The sequence below is a fragment of the Haemorhous mexicanus genome, chromosome 11, assembly GCF_027477595.1.
Source record: "Haemorhous mexicanus isolate bHaeMex1 chromosome 11, bHaeMex1.pri, whole genome shotgun sequence".
Classification (NCBI taxonomy): domain Eukaryota; kingdom Metazoa; phylum Chordata; class Aves; order Passeriformes; family Fringillidae; genus Haemorhous; species Haemorhous mexicanus.
Window position 1 is genome coordinate 5,770,711 of NC_082351.1, and position 18,309 is coordinate 5,789,019.

Sequence of the window (18,309 nt, forward strand, 5' to 3'; positions counted from 1 at the left end):
CCATTGCTGTGTTCAAGGACTGGTGGCCACGAGCCTGCCCCCACCCCAATGTAATAAGTGAGTTTTAAATACTGGGATCTATGGGAATATTATGATTATTGAAGTTTAAAAATCAGATTGAACAAAAGAAGTAAATCTCAAATATTGTGATATCTGGGAATATTATAATTTTTGAAGTTTAAGAAACTAGATAAAACCAAAGAAGTCAATCTGAAACATTGTGACATGTGGGAGGGAATATTATGATTTTTGAAATTTAAGAATCAGATTGAACAAAAGAAGTGAATCTCAAGTATTGTGATATGTGGGAAAATCATGATTTTTGAAGTTTAAGAACCAGATTAAATGAGCTGGGTTAATTCTGACAGCTCTAACAAAGCAGATCACAATTGCTGTGTTCAAGGACTGGTGGCCACGAGCCTGCCCCACCCCAGTGAGCTCAGCTGACCAAGCAGGGCAGTTTTTATCCCTTGTGACTGATCAAAACCTGCTCCAGACTGCTCTTCCCAAAGGGCTGCACAATGGGAATTCCAGCCTCCTGCTGAACCCCGTCCTCCCAGATTGCTCTGTCTGTTTTGGCCCTGGGCTGAGAATTAGAAATGATAAAAGTGCTTCTCTCAAAGCTCCAGTGCCAGTGTCAACATGACAGAGTGCTCGTGGCTACGAGGGGGAGAAGGAGGAGAGGGGCAGGAGGGAACTCTGCACTCATGCTGGGCAAGTAGGAACAGAGTTTTCCTCCCTGGCTGAAGCCCAGGCTTATCCCACCTTATTTTTAACCTCCTCCAAGTTGACTCGACTGGAAGAGCTGCTCTGGCAGCAGCTGCAAATCAAACTTGTTGTAATTATTCTTACAGCACCAAAATGAAGGAACGTCCCTGGAAACAGTTCTGGGCCTTTGATTTGTGCTCAGTGCTCTTTTAATCAGGGTTTGCCTCCTTCAGAGACACTGGAAAGAAAGAACCAAGCAAGAATTAAAGAGCATTTCTTGAAAGGAAGCCAAAATGCAATGTTTTATGCTGACCTACACACTGGGGTTTTTTTCCTCCCCCCCTCAATGAGTGAGCAGAAGTTCAGTTTCAGGAGGAAAATACCTTTTTGACAGCAGATAAATTAGAATTTGGGACAGACAGACACACAACCCCAACACGCTGTAGTGGCTTGTCACAGGACTCAAGAATCACAGAATATTCTGAGTTGGAAGGGACCCACAGGAAGGTCCAAATTACATCCAAATAAGACTTTTCAAATATAATAATTCAACTATAATAATTAAAATCATGACCAAGATCACAGAATCACAAAATGGCCTGGGTTGGATGCACACAAGTGTTTCACCAAGAGCCAGAATCAAGAGTCTGAGCAGTCACTCATTTAATGCTGAAGAATTATTCCTCTACCTAAGGAGAAATATTTATAATTGCAGACATTATAAGGCCCACAGAGAATGTGTTTGAGGAATTTGCAAAATTCAAAGGGAGTTCACAACAACACTGCAAGGCCAATTTGAATTTTTAACTGTTTTGACTGGTGCTGTTATTAAACTTTACGAGCAGAAAACACTCTAATAACAAACACAGCCAAAACATCCTGCAGACAAACGCAGGTGAGATTCAATTTAAAATAATACATTTTTTATTTACATGATGTGCACATCCCTGTGGAACATGGCAAAACTTTCCACAGAGCACAGAGCCCAAAACAAGACTGTGAATGCACACCCAGCCAGTCACCTGGGTTATTCCCTTTAGGATTCAAACAAAAGGCAGGATTCTTACCTTGGACTTTTGCATATGCACAGTAAGCTTCCACAGATTTTATTTATAAACTCTTGCTTGGAATTTTCAATTATTTTATTCCCCACTGCTTCTCCTTTTATGGCCATCTGTTTCTTCCCATATTTTGCCCCAAGGCACATCAGCTGTCTCCACAGCTGAATGAAATTCCCATCTCTGGCTCAAAGGGAAACTTTTTATTTCTTGTTTATTTGTTGAACTAGAAAGAAGCCACCCATCAAAAGGAGAAACCTTAACCTATGAGTTGGGTCCTGGGATGCTGCACACATCCTCCCCACAAATATCTCTATATTCTGACTTGGAAATGCAAGAAAATAAGCAGGTTATTCATTGTGGGAGACCTAACTATTGCTACTAATGTTACAACTGCTCCCAAATGTTTTATAATTGAGTTAATTAGTGAAAATTTTCTCTTCAATCCATGATTCTCAAATGGATCATTTCTTCCATGTATTAACTGAGCAGTGCACAGCAACGTGCAGAAGGAAAAATAATGACCTCAATCAGTGCAACTTAAGAAAAAAACCTCCTGGTGCCTGGCTTGGCACAATGCAAGAAAATTCTGTTTAAATTAGGAAATTCTAAATGGGCATAGCTGCCATCATTGGCTCAGAAGAGAAAGTGAGACACAGGAGAGGAGACATGGAGAATTTGGAAGGAGGAAGTGAACAAAGAGCTATATTTAGGCTTTTTATCTAAAATTTTCCAGAGAATGTTTTGCAGCCAAGAGTCTCAAGGTGAATGAAAAGCTGCTTGGAACAGGAGAAGCATCCAGCTATGAACAGCAGAACAGGTTCCCTCAAACCATCCACCAATCCCCACCAGATCAGCCCAAATCCACCAATTCCCATGAAACCAACCCAAAGTCACCAATTCCTACCAGTCAACCCAAATCCACCAATTCCCACCAAACCAACCCAAATTGACCAATTCCTACCAAACCAACCCAAATTCACCAATCCCCACCAAATCAGCCCAAAGTCACCAATTCCCACCAAACCAGCCCAAAGTCACCAATTCCCACCAGATCAGCCCAAAGTCACCAATCCCACCAGATCAACCCAAAGTCACCAATTCCCACCAAACCAACCCAAATCCACCAATCCCCACCAAACCAGCCCAAATCCATCAGTCCCCACCAGATCAGGCCTAAGTCACAAATCCCCACCAAATCAACCCAAATCCACCAATTCCCACTAAATCACCCCAAAGTCACCAATCCCCACCAGATCAGCCCAAATCCACCAATTCCCACCTGATCAGCCCAATGTCACCAATCCCACCAGATCAACCCAAAGTCACCAATTCCCACCAAACCAGCCCAAATCCACCAATCCCCATCAAATCCATCAATCCCCACCAGATCAGCCCAAAGTCACCAATTCCCACCAAACCAACTCAAATCCACCAATTCCCACTAAATCACCCCACAGTCATCAATCCCCACCAAACCAGCCCAAAGTCACCAATCCCACCAAACCAACCCAAATCCACCAATTCCCACCAAACCAGCCCAAATCCATCAATCCCCACCAGATCAGCCCAAAGTCACTAATTCCCACTAAACCAACTCAAACCCACCAATTCCCACCAGATCAACCCAAAGTCATCAATCCCCACCAAACCAGCCCAAAGTCACCAATCCCACCAGATCAACCCAAAGTCACCAATTCCCACCAAACCAACCCAAATCCACCAATTCCCACCAGATCAACCCAAAGTCACAATTCCCACCAGATGAACCCAAATCCACCAATCCCCACCAGATCAACCCAAAGTCACCAATCCCCACCAGATCAGCCCAAAGTCACCAATTCCCACCAGATCAGCCCAAATCCATCAATCCCCACCAGATCAGCCCAAATCCATCAATCCCCACCAGATCAGCCCAAATCCACCAATCCTCACCACATCCACCAATCCCACCAGATCAGCCCAAAGTCACCAATCCCCACCACATCCACCAATTCCCACCAGATCAGCCCAAATCCACCAATCCCCACCAAAGTCACCCATCCCCACCAGATCTCTGAGCTCACACTCCTCATTTTGGCCTGACCACTCAATCCCCTCCTGTCCCAGCTGAATTTGAGCCCCCAGACCCTCCCTGGAGGGCCGGGCACTGGGAGATGGAGTGGGAAGGTGACCTGGGAGGAATGAAACCCAAAGAGAACCCAAGAGCAGTCCCAAAAGGGGGATGGGGATGGCTGAGGATGGAGCTGTGTGCTCAGACAGAGCCAGTCAGAGAGCTCCAGCCACCCTGGATTTTGCAGCTTTTCCTTGGCAGGTAGATATTCTACACCAAGAGGTTGTTTTGCTTTCCCAGCTACTCAGTGCACCTACTACAAGGGATTTCCCTCCCTACTACAAAGTTATTTCCTTCTCCACTACGAGCCATCTCCTCCCCTACTAAAAGGGATTTCCTTCCCTACTACAAGATTATTTCCCTCCCTTCTACAAGGTTCTCCTTGTAGATTATTTCCTTCTCTCCTACAAGGGATTGCCTCCCTACTACAAGGTATTTCCTTCTCTAATACAAGATTATTTCCTTCCTTACTACAAGGTTCTTTCCCTCCCTACTACAAGGTTTCTTTCCCTCCCTACTACAAGGGATTTCCCACCCTACTACAAGGTTATTTCTTTCCCTATTACAATGTATTCTCTTCCCTACTACAAAGTTATTTCCTTCTCCACTACAAGCCATTTCCTCCCCTACTAAAAGGGATTTCCCTGCCTACTACAAGGGATTTCCTTCTCTACTACAAGGGATTTCCTTCTCTACTACAAGGGATTTCCCTTCCTTACTACAAGGTATTTCCTTCCCTAATACAAGAATATTTCTTTCCTTACTACAAGGTATTTCCTTCTCTACTACAAGGTTATTTCCCTCCCTACTACAAGGTATTTCCTCCCCTACTGAAAGGGATTTCCCTGCCTACTACAGGGGATTTCCCTCTATACTACAAGGTTATTTCCCTTCCTTACTACAAGGTATTTCCTTCCCTAATACAAGAATACTTCTTTCCTTACTACAAGGTATTTCCTTCTCTACTATAAGGTTATTTCCCTCCCTACTACAAGGTTATTTCTTTCCCTATTACAATGTATTCCCTTCCCTACTCCAAGGCATTTCCCTCTCTACTACAGGGGATTTCCTTCTCTACTACAAGGTTATTTCCCTTCCTTACTACAAGGTATTTCCTTCCCTAATACAAGAATACTTCTTTCCCTACTACAAGGTATTTCCTTCTCTACTATAAGGTTATTTCCCTCCCTACTACAAGGTTATTTCTTTCCCTATTACAATGTATTCCCTTCCCTACTCCAAGGCATTTCCCTCTCTACTACAGGGGATTTCCTTCTCTACTACAAGGTTATTTCCCTTCCTTACTACAAGGTATTTCCTTCCCTAATACAAGAATATTTCTTTCTCTACTACAAGGCATTTCCTTCTCTACTACAAGGCATTTCCCTCCCTACTACAAGGTTATTTCTTTCCCTATTACAATATATTCCCTTTCCTACTACAAGGCATTTCCCTCCCTACTACAAGGTTATTTCCTTCCCTATTACAAGGTATTTTCCCCTCCCTACTACAAGGTTATTTCCCATCCTTACTACAAGGTATTTCCTTCCCTAATACAAGAATATTTCTTTCCCTAATACAAGGCATTTCCTTCTCTACTACAAGGTTATTTCCCTCCCTACTACAAGGTATTTCCTCCCCTACTACAAGGCATTTCTTTCTCTGGCACAAGATTATTTCCCTCCCTTCTACAAGGTTATTTCCTTCTCTCCTACAAGGGATTTGCCTCCCTACTACAAGGTATTTCCTCCTCTAATACAAGATTATTTCCTTCCTTACTACAAGGTTCTTTCCCTCCCTACTACAACGTATTTCCCTCTACAAAGTACAAAATACTACAAAGTATTTTCCCCTCCCTACTACAAGGCATTTCCCTCCCTACTACAAGGTTATTTCTTTCCCTATTACAATGTATTCCCTTCCCTACTACAAAGGATTTCCCTTCCTACTACAGGGGATTTCCTTCTCTACTACAAGGTTATTTCTTTCCCTATTATAATGTATTCCCTTCCCTACTAAAAGGTATTTTTCCTTCCCTACTAAAAGGTTATTTCCCTCCCTGCTTCCATTTCCTTTCCTGCCAACCCTGCTGTGCTCACTCCTTGCCTGCCACTGCTGCAGCACATCCATTGTTCCACGTCACCAACTCCAGCTGAAAAATCAGATTACAAAGGACTGAAGCAAGCAATCATCTGGACAACTGGATCCCTGAAGGAGTTTTCTTGCTCAGTGCAAGCTGTTACATCCTGACTGCTTAACAACATAGCTAAAGAGAGAAAACATCTTTAAAACCAGGCTCAAACCAGACTAGGCCAGGCTCCACGTGCCTCCAGTGATTGGAACTCTGAGGAATCACTCACCTCCCTGCAGCTCCTGATTCCTGCCTGTCAAACTAACCCTGCTCAGAACTTCAGCAATCATAACATTCCCACATTTCACAATATTTGAGATTCACTTCTTTTGTTTAATCTGGTTCTTAAACTTCAAAAAAATCCCAATATTCCCAAATATCACATATCTCCTCCTGCTCAGGAGATAAAGATCACCCAGTGTCTCTGGGGACTGAGATCTTCCTTCTGCTCCCTTTGAAGTCAGCCAGTTTTGGCATTTATCTCCCTGATGAAGGATGGGATCCCAAAGTGTTTGTTCAGCACTTCTGGAAGGATGCCAGCCTTAATAAAATCCATTGAAATGCATTTTAAAGACATGGCCAATCCAAATATTTATTTGCAGCCTCCCAGACACATCCCAGTCTCTGGCATTGCTTTTGCAGCTGAAATGCAGGGTGCTGCTGCTTGGCAGAGGCACGGACATGCTCCCCACATTTCAGGAGCCAACATTCCTGTTCCTGCAAGCATCCAAACCAGGAGCTTGTAAGGACTCAGCAGCACTGAAACACTGCTCATGTTCCCATCTGCACTCATGGAATCGTGTCTTTGATAAATCTGGCCCAGCAAGATTTCAATCCTACCGTTGGAAGAAGTTCATGAACTTAGCAAGGCTTTCCCCTGGAGGAAGAATCCTCCTCAAGATAAGCCATGAGATTTATTTTCCCAAAAACTGCTTCTGTTGCTCCAATGAAAAACAAGGAGGCACAAAAGAAAAGCTGAGGGTGTTATTAGCAATACTTTCTAAGAGTCCTGAGTACTAATTAGGGTGGAAAATATTTTTTTCCATAGTGCTGGTTACCACCATCTTTACATTTTCACCCCATGCTAGAACAATTTGCTGTTTCCCAGGTTTTTTTAGAATCACAGAATGAGAAGCTGAGCTGTGAGGACAGCTGAAGGCTTCCAGGGGAAAGAGAAAAGGCAGCAGCCATGTCCCACACCTGCACACAGCCTGATGCATTTGCAGAGTGCACAGGTGAAAAGAGCAAATAAAAGCAAATCCTCAGCACAAGCACTCCAGGGCTCTGGGAGGTCCTGCATGAACACATTTTGAAAAGGCTGACCTCCAGCATTCCTTGTTTTGTAATTTTGCTTTTTTATTTCTGGATTATTAACGTGACTTGATTCTCCAGAATTGCAATTTCTACAGTCTTTTGAAAGCTCTAAGATTTCTATAAATATCTTTCCCTCATCTTGCTGTCTCCATTACAGGCACCAAGTTCAGCACATATTCTCCATATTTATACTTCATTCATCTTTAAATCTTTCATTATGTCAAGAATTATTTGTGTTTTGCATAGAATTATAGAAAAAAATTAAGTTAGGGGCACCTGGAGGTGATTTATTGCATGGGAAACTCATCCCACTGAAACTTTCTCCCCTGGGATAATGTCACTGTCTTCACCTTTTTGCTTCCCCACCTGACAGAGCTCTCTGCTTAGGAAGACAGAAATGTTGTGTTCCAATGCCTTAATTATGGGATTATTTTAAAATAATTTGAATTAGATGAAAGTGAAAGTGTGGAATGAAATCACTTTTAAACCCAAGCCCACTCCTCGGGGTCCTATAAATTTCCCTCAGAATGAAGAGCCCTCTGCTTGCACTGGAAATGTAAAATCAAAACCTCAACACTCAAAACTTCTGCTTTGTAAAATCACAAATATTTACGACTGAAGGTTTTTTATTCACGGCAGCAGAGTGATTTTTGTTCAGCCTCACACAGTAAGCCTGTCCTGTAAATTGCCCCTTTTCTTTAAGCTTAACCTCAGTCAGAAACCAGATTTCAACACCAATTCAAGGACATGACTTCCCTCCAAACAACATCATAACAAACCCTAGAGTAAAGGAAACAATGCTCAGGTGTAACCTTGTTTTTGTAACTATCAGGAAAAATTCAGTCAAACCAAACACTCTAGAGGTTGTTTTATTTAGTTAAGACTAACAAGTCCAAACAAGCTAAACACACCTCTCAATTTAGGATTATTTTCCTACTGGCAAAAAAAAAAAAGAAAAAAAGAGTATTTTTACAGTCAAATGACATTTGATTTTTTTTCTTTAAATATTAAAATATCCCCCTCACTTAATTATTGAAATCCCCCAAAAGACAGCTCAGACACAATAAAGAATCACTCCCTGACTGCTATATCTTTTCTGTTTAAGACAACTAAAACAAAGACAGCATGACAGCAGAAATACTTCCAAAATCCAGCACTTTTCAGAGAAACTTTTCCCTGTTAACTTTCAAACCACCACACACACCAGAAGCTTGAGCTTCCATGTGCAAATATATTCTAACAGACTCAGCTGTGGTCAGCACCTGACACAACCCAGAGCCACAGAAGAATCTCTAGAAAACAAACCCAAGAATTCCATCTCTGTCCCACATCCCACCTGCCACAGCTCCAGTTTGGAGTCACAGGCAGCTGAAAAACTGACCAAAAAGCCAAAACTGAGCAGAATAAACCTGGGTCAGGTCCTGGCAGCTTAGAATTGCACCAGGAGCCTCCAACCACCTGGAGGAGGAGGTGGAGGAGGAAGAGGAGAAGGGGGAGGAAGAGAAGGAAGAGAAGGAAGAAGAGGAAGAGGAGGAGGAGGAGGAAGAGATGGAAGAGGAGGAAAAGGAGGAAGAGATGGAAGAGGAGGAAAAGGAGGATGAGAAGAAGAAGAAGGGGGAGGAAGAGAGGGAGAGAGAGGAGGAAGAGGAAGAGAAGGAAGAAGAAGGAGGAGGAGGAAGAGAGGGAGGAAGAGGAGGAGGAAGAGGAGGAGGAGAGGAAGAAGAGGAAGAGGAGGAAGAAGAGGAAGATATGGAAGGGGAGGAAGAGGAGGAAGAGAAGGAGGAAGAGGAGGAAGGAGGAGAAGGAAGACGAGGAGGAAGAACAGGAGGAAGAGAAGGAAGAAGAGGAGGAAGTGAAGGAAGAAGAGGAGGCAGAAGAGGGGGAGGAGAAGAAGAAAGAGGAGGAAGAGGAGAAGGAGGAGGAGGAGGAGGAAAAGGAGAAAGAGAAGGAAGAAGAGGATGAAGAGGAGGAGGAAGAGGGAAGCATTTACTCCTCCTGTGCTCCTCAGGGAACACAGGCAGATGGATCTGCAGGAAGTTTCCACCACTGAGCTGAATTTGCTGTCCAACCTTGCCAGCTCTGCACTGAGTTTACTCTGCAGCCCCGGCCCCTGCTGGGCTCACATTGTCAATTTGCTCTCCTGTGACTGTCCCTGGAAATCAGAGAGGGCTGCTGTGGCATGCACATGCTCTGGAAAACCCCTTGGCCCAGGATTTTCCTCCTGGGAAGCTGAGAAGCCTCAGAGAAAAGGAAAACAATTCTGATTTCATTTGCTTCTGCTGTGCTGTGCTCATGTGGAATGTGTTTGAGATTGTTCACCCACAGGGAATTGTTCCATTGGATTTTTGGTGTGAGTTGTTTTGACTTAGTGGCCAATCAGGGCCAAGCTGTGTCAGGACTCTGGAAGGAGTCACGAGTTTCATTATTATCTTTTAACTTCTGTAAATATCCTTGCTGTATTCTTTAGCACAGTTTAGTTCAGTATTCTTTAATATAATATAGTATATAATATGATATACAATAATAGATTATATATATTGTAATATATAATAATATAATAGATAATATATCAGACTATATAATAGATAATCTATCATAATATATAATATATTATATTTAATATAATACATAATATCATAAAAGAATAAATTAGCCTTCCAAGCAGATGGAGTCAGATGCCTCATTCCTCCCTCCACCTGGGGGAACAGCAACACAACAGGCTGCTGCAGTGTGAGGAGCTGGAAATGAGCAGCCACACCCCTCCCCTGCTGCTCTCACCCAAATATTTGCTGAGTGCCAAGATCAGCACCCCAAAGGCTGAATCCCCATGGGAGGGTGAGCAAGCTCCAGCTCTCAGCTTTGGGATACTTGCCTGCCATTTCTAGACTGACAATGCTCCTTTCAGCTGGGACAGGAGGCTCCACAGACAGCAAACCCCTGCAGTGTGCCTGCAGAATGAACAACAAACCTGCCCTGGAACAGCAGCAGCAGGAAGGGCACTGGGAGCATACAAGAGGCACGGCCCAAACCTGCACCCAGAGTTATTTTTATCCCACAGAAACCCCCAAAATATCTGAAGATGATATTGTAATGCATGGGAATTTTAACACATTTGGCTGTTGAATGGAGAAAAATAGATTTCAGCCATTTCCAACAGAGTTTTTATACTTTGATTTTTCAATTCCTTTCCATAGCAGCCAAGCACAAGCAAGATAAATGCCAAAGTGAATTTGTCACTCCATCTTCACTGCTAGAGTGGCTTCTTTTCTCTCCTAGGCAGCAACACATGCCAGATTTCCCTAAAGAAAAGCATTTCTCAGTGACCTGAAGGAGAAGCTGGAATACTGAGCTCCCAGTTGCTGAAAATACAATTTTTTAAAAAAAAATGTCTTCCTCCTTGGAGAGGGGAATGTGAGAATGGTGTGCAACCATGGGCACTGCAGGCAGGAGAACAGAGCTCAAGTGTGAGACAATGCACTGGGAATCCCATTTTGTCATAGCTGCACTCTGGCTGAGCCTGAATTTCCCTGATTTTCCCCAGAGAAGTTCTGGAGAACAGCTGGGAAAAGTCTGCTACACAGGCAGGAGCTCCCAAGGCTTCATTAATTTCTGTCAGAACTCCATCATGCTAATTAGGAACTAATTTATAACCTGAAGATATTGACTGGAATGGAGCAACTTCAAGGAGTTCAAGATGCCTGTGTGTGAAAATCCTGATGGATATTGAGAAATCCCCCAGAGGCTGCACTTCTAAATTAATCCTTCAGAAAGACACAACTGCACTGCAAGCAGCACATCAAGACTTCAGATGTTATCTCCTCTAATTCCCTTCCCCAGCACAAACCCAACAGAGCTGCATGCTGTAAAGTTCTCTGGAAATGTGGAAATTGCCTGAAATTGCTCAAAGCACAGCCCCTGCAATGGGACAGAGGCTGCAAAGTGAGTATGTTGGAGAGAAAAATAACACTAAATATCTTGAAATGATAATTTTCCAGCATTTCATTGTTACTACAGACACCTATCTTAAATACAAACAGGATCTGCCTGTTATAATTTATATAATTTATATGATTTATTGCCCTTGCAATGGGACAGAGGCTGCAAAGTGAGTATGTTGGAGAGAAAAATAACACTAAATATCTTGAAATGATAATTTTCCAGCATTTCACTATTACTACAGATACCTATCTTAAATACAAACAGGATCTGCCTGTTATAATTTATATTATTAATATGATTTATTGTCCTTGCAGTGGGACAGAGGCTGCAAAGATACTGCACCCTAGAACATTGGAGAGAAAAATAACACTAAATATCTTGAAATGATAATTTTCCAGCATTTCATTGTTACTACAGATACCTGTCTTAAATACAAACAGGATCTGCCTGTTATAATTTATATAATTTATATGATTTATTGCCTTTGCAATGGGAAAGTGGCTGCAAAGTTACTGCACCTTAGGACATTTAAGAGAAATATCATGAAATAGATTGAAATTATAATTTTTCAGCAGTTGATTTTTACTGCAGATACCTGCCTTAAATACAAACAGAATCTGCCTGTTACAATTTATATAATTTATATAGTTTATATTATTTATATTATTTAGTGCCCTTGCAATGGGACAGTGGCTGCAAAGTTACTGCACCTTATGGCATTTAAGAGAAATATCACTAAATAGATTGAAATTTTAATTTTCCAGCATTTCATTGTTACTACAGATACCTATCTTAAATACAAACAGGATCTGCCTGTTATAATTTATATTATTTATATTATTTTTTGCCCTTGCAATGGGAAAGTGGCTGCAAAGTGAGTATATTGGAGAGAAAAATAACACTAAATATCTTGAAATGATAATTTTTCAGCATTTCACTATTACTACAGATACCTATCTTAAATACAAACAGGATCTGCCTGTTATAATTTATATTATTTATATTATTTATTGCCCTTGCAATGGGACAGTGGCTGCAAAGTTACTGCACCTTAGGACATTTAAGAGAAATATCACTAAATAGATCGAAATTTTAATTTTTCAGCATTTCATTGTTACTACAGATACCTGTCTTAAATACAAACAGGATCTGCCTGTTATTATTTATATTATTTATATTATTTATATTATTTATTGCCTTTGCAATGGGAAAGTGGCTGCAAAGTTACTGCACCTTAGGACATTTAAGAGAAATATCATGAAATAGATTGAAATTATAATTTTTCAGCAGTTGATTGTTACTACAGACACCTATATAAATACAAATAACAGGATCTGCCTGCACTTTGGAAAGAACTGCAGGAATGAATGAACTCTAGAGTTGGATTGATATAATTACAACTAAAAACCCACTTTAGATACTTTAATCACATATCTACTTGTCTGTTTTCACAGCAAGATGAATGAAGTTGATTTAAATGCCTAATCCTGCCAGATAACATGATCATTTCAGAGAAGGGAAAGCCTAGAAAGCAAGCAAAACCCAGCTCAACATTTAAAATACCATGTTTAAAATCATCCTGAGGGTTATGGCCATGAAAAGACCTTGCCCTAAACCCTGACTTTATTCCCAATAACCACAACAGGAAAGGCTGGATGAGCATTTTTGAGAGGCACAGCCCTCAGCAGCTCTTTGGTTCTGATTTTTGAAATAAAACCCTTTCATAAAAGGGCTCATGGGACGAGTTTTGTGCACAGACCCTCCAAAATCTCCCAGCATTTGCTTAGGAGTGCCCTTCACATATTTGGTTAGCAGCAGGTTCCTATAAAAACGATGAAAACCATAAAGACATTCTTTGATTTGCTCCAGTTCCAGACTGCCCTATCCATTTCAGAGCTCAAGGGAAGCCCAGCTCACTCCAATTCGTGGTGAATTTTTGCTGGGCTGCTCTCAGGCTGGAACTGCCCATGTCCAATCAAGCCCAGCTGCACTTCCAGCCAAGCACAGAGAACCCAGCACTGCTGAAAGAGGGACTGGAAAAATGCCTCTCTTTGGCTGGATTATAGAAAGAAATGGTGAAAGAATGCATCCCCCACTCACAAAATGCAATTTCAATGCCATTGGTTTGCTGCTTGGAACTGGAACTCGCACACAGCAAAGAAAGATCAACATTTGGTTTTGTTTAGGTGTATTATTTTAAATTTTATGCTAGGTTTTGCTTGCTTTCTAGGTTTTCCCTTCTCCTCTGAAGTTATCTGGCAGGATTAGGTATTTAAATCAACTTTGTTATTCTGTGAAAGCAGACAAGTAGATAAGTGATTAAAATATCTGAAGTGTATTTTTAGTTGGGATAATATAAATCCAACCCTTAAGTGGAGACCCACTCAGGGATCAAACCCAGAAATTTGGTGGTTTTAGTACCAGGCTCTGACAAACTGAGCCAATAATAAAAAAATCACCTCAGAATATCTCTGGGGGTCACATAAATGCTCTGGGGACACTCCTGGATTGATTCAATACAACAGGAAAATAACTTTATTAGCAGAAATTGTTGCCTTTCAACTCTGTCTTCTCCTCATCCTCAGCAGCTCTCAGGAGATGGCAGCAGGTATAATATTATATATTTATTTTAGAACTTGTTTTATTGACTTATTTATCATCTTATTCATTTATTATTTTTAATTTGATTTTATTTATTACTTTTATTTCATTTATGATTAATATTCATTTATTTATATTTATATATTTATATATTTTATATTTATATATGTATATATGTATATATTTATATATGTATATATTTATATATTCATATATTTATATTTATATTTATATTTATATTTTATTTATTTATTTTTTTTTCCTGACCCAGGGATCGCTTGGGATAATTTTCCTCACAATTCTCAGGGAAAAGGGAGAATTTCTCTCACAGGAGGAATTTTCTCTGCTCAACCACAAATTCTCTGTGGGCCAAGCACAGGTGCCCAGTCCCCCAGGACAAAGGAGGAGTTACAGCACTGAGAAACCTGGGATGAAACCCTTCCTGCTCCCTTCCAGGAGAGAGAACTGACCAACATCTGGGCTCTGGAAATCACTTTGGGATGTTTGGATTTTCCAGCAGCAAACTGCTCTCCCACACTGTTCCATCAGCACATGATCCTGCCCTTTTCCAAGAAAAACCCAGGCAATGAAAAGGCTTCATCACCATCAACTCCTTCTGCTTAAAACTCACATAATTACCATGCAATCTCTTCTAAGATCTGATTTATTCTAGCTTTAATTACTCCCTTCAATGCAAGGATTATTTAAAAAAAAAAATGTATCTTTTCACTTCAATAGGGAGCCCAGGTCTCTTTCTGCTTGCTGTGTGTATTTTGTTTATCACTTGCCAAGATGTTGTTTCACATTTGTGAAAATCAAACTGGGCTGAGCACATGTGAAATAAACTCCTGGCAAGGGCACTGTGAGAAGATGAGGTTCACAAAAAAAGCCTTCTACTTTTTCCAAAATCAGCAGAGGTATTAAACAGGAAAAGAAAAGGAAAAGAAAGGATTTTCCAGGTAACTCTGGATTTCCAAGTCATCAAGGTTTTCCTCAGGAGACCTGAACATCTCAGTTGTGGGCCCAGCAGAATGGCAGAGTTCCCGGGCTGAGGAGAGGCAGAATTATAAAGTCCTGCTTTTATTCCAGTCTGTGCTCCTCACTTGTTTAACAGGACTGAAAACTCCTGAGTAAATCATCAACACCTCTGAGTAGAACTGCTTTGACTGATCAGAATTGTTGCTGTTACAATTCTGATTCCAGCTGTGGGAGAGAGCACCTCAACTCTGCAGCTCTCCTTGATTTTTGCACCACCTGCCAAACCCACATTATCATCCATTTCAGTCCATTAGAAATGTTTTAATTCCTAATTTGAGAGATGTTAAAAAGCAAATTTCTGCCCTCCTGCCTGCACAGCTCCTGCAGACCAACACTGAAGTGCCAGACAGGGATTTGTTGCACACACAACGTTTGCACCTCTCCAGTTCTCAGCTGGGGCAGAAAATTGTTTCCAGCCAAACAGATGCTTTGAAATTATTTCATGGAGCAGCTTCATCTCACCAAATGTGCACAAATTCAGCTCCCAGGAAAGTTCTGCAGGTGCAGATTTACTAGAAGGTATCTCCAAGATGGAATTTTAGGAGACACAAGCTCAGGAAAAAAAAAAAAAAGATTACAAAGCTTCTGTGTAGCTTCAATGTTATAAAGAAATATTTTCTAATATTTATTAAATGGTCATGTATCTACTTTAGGTTATACAACACTGCTAAAATCAGATTAAATTACACCATCAGCTACGCCACACTTGCCCATAAGAGTTCAACTGTGAAGCATGGACAAACTTACATTTATTTCTTTCAACTTCCCAACAGCCAAAAAATAAAAGTAAGTGGCACAAGCACCCGTGAAAAACTCCCTTTTAAAATAATTTTAAGGCAAGCAATTTTCCCACAATTTTTAAAAACTTTACAGGTGAAAAAACAGAGTGAGATTGAGCTCCCTGATAAAAAAACCCACAAGAGCAGAACAAAAGTCTGAAAGGATTCGAGGATCCCCCACTGCTCCTTTTCTGCAAGAAATTCACATTTCTTCTAACCTCAAACAAAAAAAAAATCAAAGTTTTGAGGAGATTTATGACAAATCAAACTGCCCTTTTATCCCAGATTTTGGTTCAAACCCAGTTATTATGGAAAAAAATAAATCCCACTTCCACAGCCCAGCACAAAACACTGGCAGATTTAGAGCCCTTCAAGGTCTTATTAGCAGAAACTGGTGCCTTTCAAGTCTGTTTTCTGCTCACCCTCAGCAGCTCTCAGGAGATGCTAGCAGGTAGAAACATGCTTTCTTTTAATTACAGAACTGCACTGCTGCTGTAACTGATTCCCAGCTCCAGCAAATTCTAACCCAGTGCCCATTGTGCACAACAATCATTTAATGGCCAACAAAGCATCATCAAGAAAGCTTTAATGAAGAAAGCTGGAGGGCTGCCCGAATTTTATGGCAGCACACTCCAAAAGAAAGAGTTACAATCTGTATTTAAGATTAAGAGAGCCTTTTAATCCAGATGGCCAGAATTAAATAAAGCAGTGCAGGGAAATTTTCATCAAAAGCTAGAGCAACATGAAAGTCCCAAAATTCCCCCAGTAAACCACAACTAATTATTTCAAACAGAGGCTGCACGTTGGTTTTGTGTTGGGAAGAACTCAGAGGGAAATCCAATGTGAGCATGTTGCTTTCTCTGTGATAATTCACTTCACCCACCAGCTTTTCTACCATAAAAGAAAGCAGCAAGAAATCTCTGCAGGCAGAACTGTTTGGAGAGCTAAATAATAGAATTAAAAAAAAAAAATTAAAGTTTAAAGTTTACTTATAGTTAATGAATTAAACTAAAATTCAGTGTTATTAGAGCTTAAAGGCTAAAAAATAAAATTTATGAAGTTTGCAAAATAAAGGACAAATTCTTTCAGGTTTTCAGCTTTAAGATACAGCTGAGTAAAGCTGAAGCTGTTGGAACTGAAATTTGAAAAGGTCCTTAGGTTCAGTGTTGTGCTGGTAATTAATAAATGACACCCAAGTTTCACCCAAGTTTGCTCCCTTCTGCTTTAATTCTCCTGGCACTGCTCAGCACTGCTCAGATGTTGCTTTCTCTGTGAAAATTCACTTTACCCACCAGCTTTTCTACCATAAAAGAAAGCAGCAAGAAATCTGTGCAGGCAGATTTTATTATTTTATTTATTTATTTAACTGTTGGGACAGTTAAATAAAAAAAATCAAGGAACCTGCAAAATAAATGACAATTTTTTTTCAGATTTTCAGCTTTAAGATACAGCTGAGTAAAACTGAAGCTGCTGGAACTGAAATTTGAAAAGGTCCTTACGTTCACTCTTGTGCTGTTTATTAATAAATGACACCCAAGTTTGCTCCCCTCTGCTTTAATTCTCCTGGCACTGCTCAGCACTGCTCAGATGTTGCTTTCTCTGTGAAAATTCACTTTACCCACCAGCTTTTCTACCATAAAAGAAAGCAGCAAGAAATCTCTGCAGGCAGATTTTATTATTTTATTTATTTATTTAACTGTTGGGACAGTTAAATAAAAAAATCAAGGAACCTGCAAAATAAATGAGAAATTTTTTCAGATTTTCAGCTTTAAGATACAGCTGAGTAAAACTGAAGCTGCTGGAACTGAAATTTGAAAAGGTCCTTAGGTTCAGTGTTGTGTTGGTAATTAATAAATGACACCCAAGTTTGCTCCCCTCTGCTTTAATTCTCTTGGAAGTCATCAGAACTGCTCAGATGTTGCTTTCTCTGTGAAAATTCACTTCACCCACCAGCTTTTCTACCACAAAAGAAAGCAGCAAGAAATCTCTGCAGGCAGAACTGTTGGGACAGTTAAATAATAAAATTTTCAAGGAATCTGCAAAACAAATTCAGATTTGTTCAGATTTGCAGCTTTAAGATACAGCTGACTAAAACTGACTCTCTCCAACTGCTGTTCCAAAGTGCAAATACCAATTTTGAGCAGGGCAATAAAGCAGCAAGAGGCTCTGCTTTCCAATCACTCTTTTTGCTGCTGGGGGTTTTGCTGCAGGTGCACCCAGGAGCTGATTGCTCAGCTCCTCTACAAGAAAAAACATTTTGCAAAGAGTTTTTCTGTTGATGAAATAAAACCTCTGTAAAATTCATCGATTAATTAGAAATCACAGAGTGCTGCCAAGCTTGAACTTGCACAGACCCAGCTCCCAACACCAGCCAGGACCAGCCCACTTGGGACACCTCCTTGCTCTGATGTTCACATCCTTCCTTTGATCTGTTTGCTGGTGCTGAGCTCACAGATCACTCTGTCCCAGTCAGAAATACTCATTCAGACAGGACAAGGGGCTCTGTTGGCAGTGGGCAAAGCCAGGGGATGATGGTGCTCCACAGCACCCTGCTCCCCACCTGAGCCCCTGGAAAACTGGGAAGTGATCTGCTTTCTGCCACACTGAAGGAGCTGGAAGGAGGTCAGG

At 40.9% G+C, this 18,309-nt stretch overlaps 1 protein-coding gene across 2 annotated transcripts in view; it reads right to left on the reverse strand.

The window, feature by feature from the left end:
- The window catches only part of ATG7 (autophagy related 7), a 98,561-nt gene that overhangs the window by 21,869 nt on the left and 58,383 nt on the right, over nt 1-18,309 (reverse strand). Inside the window, exon 19 of one of the 2 annotated variants that reach the window (XM_059856143.1) lies at nt 17,348-17,717. The exons of the other annotated variant lie outside the window; for it this stretch is intronic. Coding sequence (XP_059712126.1) covers nt 17,709-17,717 — 9 coding nt within the window. The 3' untranslated portion in view covers nt 17,348-17,708. Of the gene's footprint in view, nt 1-17,347; nt 17,718-18,309 lie in introns of those variants that run through there. 2 annotated transcript variants of the gene reach the window in all.